Raw genomic sequence first — 6066 nt, forward strand, 5'->3', positions numbered from 1 at the left:
GCAACCTTGTGGGTTTGAGTGAATGGCTGCAGTACAGGCATTTAACCACTGCGCCACCAGGGCTCCTAGCCCAAAAACCTCACAGAAAACCAAGCCAGATGTTTGGCATCAGATTTCTAGTTAGGAGACACTCAGACCCATAATTAAGAACCATATGGTTTGAAGCGATATATGAAAGGACAAATCTATATAACATTATAGGTTTCAGATAGAAAATCAATTTACAGTAGGTCCAGGGTATCTGCTGGGGTTTGGTTCTAGAAGCCCTCATGGATACCAAAATCTATGGATGCTCAAGTCCCATTATATACCATGGAGTAGTAAAATGGGGTAGTGAAATGGCAGAGAGCCAGTGTGGCATAGTGGTTGGAGTGTTGGATTATGACTCTGGAGACTAGGGTTCTATTCCCTGTTTTGGCCATGAAACCCACTGAGTGAGCTTGGGCAAGTGACATGCTCTCAGCCGCAGGGGAAACCAAAGGCAAACCTCTGAACAGATCTTGCCAAGAATACCCCATAATAGGTTTGCCTTAGGGTCACCATAAGTCAGGAAATGGGTTGAAGGCACACAACAACAAAGTAAAGTGGTGTCCCTTATATAAAATCACAAAATCAACGTTTACTTTTGAGATTTTAAAAAATATTTTCAATCCATAAATGGTACAGAGGGCTGACTATAATATAAATTGGTAAATCTCGACTTCAAAAAATGTACTGTATTTGGTTTATAAGAAACTGGCATCATATGCTACAGGAAGGCTGTGGGACATGCAATCCATATGAGAAAATTCAAATTTCCCAGATAATTCAGAAGTGAAAGCCATCCATGCTAGAATGGTGGGTAGTTCTTATATATTAATATTTTTATCTTTCTTTTTCAACAGTGACTGGCATAAACCTAACTACATGAATAAAGTGTGGCAAAGAGCACTGGAAGACGGCTAAAACACAGTCATGTCTCCAGTTTGGCATACCATTTCATCTCCTAATGTGAACTACAAGCAACTGGTATGCCTCTTGGTCTTCACTATAAATATATGTCTCAGTGCCCCTGGGATGTGTCCTCCAGCTTGTATTTGTGCTAGTGACATTGTAAGCTGCACCAGCAAGAACCTGTCAAGGGTGCCATCAACACTCTTCAAGCACATAAAAAGACTGGATCTCAGCTACAATCATATTGGAATTTTGGATCATGACTGGATGCCCGTCCTGCTTGAGAAGCTGACCACCCTCATTGTCAGTCATAACAGTATCTCCCTGATTTCTGCAGGAAGCTTTTCTATGATGCCAAATGTTAAGTATCTAGATTTATCTTCCAACAACCTGAGGTCACTGGGTAGTCCTGTCTTTCAGGAACTTAGAGTGCTAGAGGTTCTGCTGCTTTATAACAATCATATTGCACAGGTTGATTCAGCTGCTTTTGGAGGGATCCACAAACTGCAGAAGCTGTATTTGAGTTACAATGCTCTCACGCAATTCCCAATAGATTTGTACATTGGGAAATTTAAACTCTCCGAACTTGTGCTCTTAGACATTTCTTACAATCGAATCCACTCAATACCCATTAACTACATGAGCTTAGTGCCAGCCAGACATCTGAGTGGAATTTATCTTCATGGGAATCCATTTTATTGTGACTGTACACTTTACTCCATGCTAAGCTTCTGGTATCTTCGACATTTTAGCTCTGTGGTAGATTTCAAGACTGAGTACACGTGTACTTTGCGGTCAGACACCAAACCAGCCAACAAACTGCCTTTATTGTATGACAACTATTTGAATTGCTCAGAAAGCACCATTAATGGCTCTTTCTATGCATTTGGGTTTATTCACGAAGCCCAAGTTGGTGAGAAGCTGATTGTGCCCTGTGACACAAAAATTAGCGATGCAGGCACCAACTTCATCTGGATCAGTCCAGACAATCAATCTCTGGAGCCTGACAAGCCCACCGAACACTTCAGAGTGTTTCAAAATGGGAGTCTGGAGATAGATGAAGCGCAGTATGAGGATGCCGGACTTTATTCCTGCATTGCAATAAACAAAAAAAGACTATTGAATGAAACAATTGAGGTGAGGATTAATGTAAGCAATTTCACAGTGGACAGATCTCACTCACATGAGACATTCAACACTGCTTTCACTACCCTCGCAGCTTGTGTAGCCAGTATTATTCTGGTACTTCTTTACCTCTACCTGACACCCTGCCCATGCCGGTGTAAATCAAAGGGGAGAAAAAGGCAGCTGAACCAAAGTAGCATGCCTCATGCCTCCATATTGACCACCAGCTCACCCCTTGAACTTTCAGCTGATGAAAAGAAAGTGAGCAGTGGCAAAAGGGTTGTGTTTCTTGAACCTGTGAAAGAGCCAAAACCAGGACAGAATGGGAAAGTAAGGATGTTTCCCAATGAGAATCTCATTGCGGAAAGTATCCTTAAAAATCCTCGTACCAAATCTGACTCTGATTCCATGAATTCAGTGTTCTCAGACACACCTTTCATGTCATCCTCCTAGTTTTTTGCTTGCATTCATATCGCATGATGAACTCAGTGGCTTCTCTACCTTTAGCCACTATTCAAAAGAAGGGGGATCTTTAAATAATCAAGGTGTGAAATGAAAAGTGACTGTAATGATGTTCAGGTGTTTGTTTTTTCCTCTGAGAGATGAGCAAGTACGTAAACACTGATTTGTAAGTGTGACAGTAAAGGTGAGAAGGAGCCCTTTGCTACATGACCATTGTAGTTCTCTACTGTTAAGCAGTTGCATTATGGTATATGCTGCTTTAATTTCAGCCTTTCTGCTTAAAGAATGGTAGGGGGATTACTTCAATGGGTCACATTTGTGTACTGTTCTCATTCATGACAGTGTAGGAGAACTTTCCATTAAATTAGCTAGAACTAATGGAACCATTGGCTAGAACTGGAACCATAATAATATCAGGGATTGGAAATACAATCAGTCTGCCTCCTATAACTTAGAAGGGAGAGAAAAATAGCCATTATTCAGCTTCTGGATTTTGCCTGGAAGCACTGAGCACATATAGAAATAAGATGAAGTTATATACAAGCCAGAATATTCCTAAATGAGTTTTATATAACTTTTGAAATTAGTTTGGTTATATCCCCCCCTCCAAATTTTGTATCCTGGAATCTTAATAGCCAGAAACAATGTATGATTACTTGGTATGAGAAAGCTTTTACTAATTATTAACCTTGCCAGATAACATTCTGTTCAAGGCTTTAATCTGTAAACAATTTAAGCCTCAAAGGCTTATATTCCAAAAAAGAGAGCACATTTTCACCCTATTAAGAAATCTGAAGCAGAGTGATATTTAACAGGTATAGTTTACCCACCAGCGTAGGGAAGGGGGGTGCTACACCTTTGAGATCTCTGTCTTTCTTCACCATTCTTAAAGGGATAGCAGCCATGCTGCTCTGGAATGTGGCCTAGACTACTTATTTGTACTGAAATGTGTGTGTCTATATATACGTGAATTGTGGCTTGAGCAGAAAATACCTTAAAATAAGAAAATAGAATTAGTTTTGTAAGCAAAGCAGTCAGAAATTTGTACAATTAGATGTTTTTCATGAGAACTACTGCACTTTGAATAATATTGTTGTTCTAATAAGAGCCATAATAGAAACCGTCAAGCCCAAATTAACTACTACTGATGCAGCCAGGTCTTTTTATTATTGGAGGGGAAATGGCTTGCATGCCTGGACTTTCCCTTCCCTGTCTGATAGCCGGACCTGGTTGCATGCATTTTGCTAAACTGCAGCCTTATTTGGTGGATTTGAAATAATTCAGGTCATTTTTCATAGTATCAGAAGCAGAAAAATAGCAATGATTTCATGAAAAGTATGCTTTGTGGTTTAATATAGGAAGCATAATTGAACTACTTATCTCTGAAATGATCAGTTCTGAGAATGTTCCTTTCCTGTAAGAAGACTAAAACTTTGTAGGATTAGGCCTTCATGATGAATTGCATTTTCAGGCATATGTTTTAGCATACTTCGTATTACAAAATGAACTACCGAACAAGAGATCTTGTGTTTTTTTTGTTCCTGAAAACAAAGCTCTCAATGTGCTTAGCATCAAATAGGTATATGATGCTGCTGTGGCACACAGAATGGTATGTTGCCATGGCTTCAGAAGTATCTTGCACTTGGAGATAAGGAGTGTTTTCCTTGCTGTGTTGTTTGTCAGTTACAGTTGTCCTACAGAGAGAACTATGCTAAATAATAATCCTAAAGCGAACTTAATCACACTGGGAAAATCGGGGGTTTAAACACACATTATCCAGCAATAGTCATGTGATTGTGGTAAAGATTTTCACACACTATCATGCTTAAAGATAATTTATCTTGGGAATAACCACAGAATAACCAGCAACAAATTATTCACGGGATTTCCCCATGAATGATTTATTGCTGGTTATTCGCTGATTAAACCCCCGATTTCCCCCACATATGATAAAATCCACTGTATATGTACCTCCAGATATTTTTGGCCTACAAAACCCATCAGTCCTAAACAATATAACCAATGGTGTGAAGTTATGACCGTCTAAAAATAATCTAGAAGGCCACACCTTCCCCAGCCCTGATGTCTACAGTGGGACCTCAGTATCTGCAGACTTGCCATCCATGGATTTCATCATGGCAAGCCCGCGCTGTCCCGCGCATGTGCACGTAGCCGCACAGTCATTGGGGACACTGGGAGTGGAGTTTGTCCTTCCTTCATTCCCCCTCCCTCCCCTCTGAGGCTTCTGTCCTGGGCTTGGATTTCGGGGCAGTTTGGAGGCAGAGGCTGGAGTCCTGTCAGCTGGAAGGAGCTGGGGCCAGGGCTTGGGGCTCGGAAACCAGGTCCAACTACTGGAATGGAATCTCTAGGCTCCAAGATTAAAGCCCTGGGCCCAGCTCCCTCCAGCCAATAGGGCTCCAGCCTCCAGCCCCAAACCACCCCTGAAGCCTAGCCTGGACCTGAAGCTTCAGTGGGGGAGGGAGGGGAAGGAAGGAGAGAGAGAGAGAGAAGGGGAAGGAGGGAGGGAGGTCTTTGTCCCCAATGGTGGCATGGCTGTGTGGCCACACCGTCATTGGGGTCAATGGGACTTGAGCATCTGCAAATTTTTGTATCCCGGGGGATATCCCCCATGGAGTTCTGTATGGTGCCTAAAATCCTTCAAGGAATAATGTTTGAATGATTTGGTCCCTGTTCTACCACATTTGTCCACCTCGAGCCATGGAAACATTTGATAAGTACCCCAGACTACTTCTGACAATAAATCCTTTCACTGGCATAGTTTCATTATCTTGTGGCTGTTCCATAATGTTGGCATCCTGGATCAGTTCCCTTTCAACACCCATGTTCTGCTGATGTCCGCAATTTTGATTTCATTCAAGTCCTTGACACTAATATAGTAGTCATTAAGATCAAGGCTATCCTATCCATAAACACTACAGGCTTACTATAATTAAAATGGAACTCCCTGTAGTCAATTCAGACCTGACTCACATTTTTAGTTCCAGTTGTCCATCTGTTGCAAATAAAATTGTTTCTCTCATGGAGGTCTTATGCTAGTGGCTAAGATTAAGAGGTATTCATACAATAGGGCAGCTTGCAGTTCTACCATCTCTGTTCCTTGAGATTCCATGTGATCTTCATATAATTCTTGATTAATAAAGTATCTTGAAATAACCTTTTGTTGTGCTGCAGTGTCTGATTTGGTGAATTATCAGTGGATTAAATGAAGGCTGAAAGAAACAGATTTTCAGCAATTCTGGATTCCCATATTGACTGTGTTTTACATCAAACACACTACTTGTCTTGACCATGGATTTCTACACAGAATTCATAGATTGTTACAGAAGCTGGATCTCATTTTGATTCAAGTTAAAATGGTCAAGTTCAATGTTACATGTCACATTTTATCATACCAGTTATAAATAAAATGAAATCATTCATAATAAAAGAGAAAGAGACTGCATTTCCATGTGCAAAATGTAACTATTAACATGCCTGGGAACAATTCCAGCAACAACAACAAAAGCCAAATGCCTGTTAAAAATG

At 40.8% G+C, this 6066-nt stretch overlaps 1 protein-coding gene across 2 annotated transcripts in view; it reads left to right on the plus strand.

The window, feature by feature from the left end:
• AMIGO2 (adhesion molecule with Ig like domain 2) overlaps positions 1–5695 on the plus strand; it is a 30741-nt gene extending 25046 nt beyond the window's left edge. For both annotated transcript variants that reach the window (XM_042470254.1, XM_042470252.1), the window contains one exon: positions 885–5695. In XM_042470254.1, the coding sequence (XP_042326188.1) occupies positions 955–2511 (1557 nt within the window). In that variant the 5' untranslated portion in view covers positions 885–954 and the 3' untranslated portion in view covers positions 2512–5695. The remainder of the gene's footprint in view (positions 1–884) is intronic.
• Positions 5696–6066: the final 371 nt, after the last annotated feature.

The sequence above is a fragment of the Sceloporus undulatus genome, chromosome 5, assembly GCF_019175285.1.
Source record: "Sceloporus undulatus isolate JIND9_A2432 ecotype Alabama chromosome 5, SceUnd_v1.1, whole genome shotgun sequence".
Lineage (NCBI taxonomy): Eukaryota > Metazoa > Chordata > Lepidosauria > Squamata > Phrynosomatidae > Sceloporus > Sceloporus undulatus.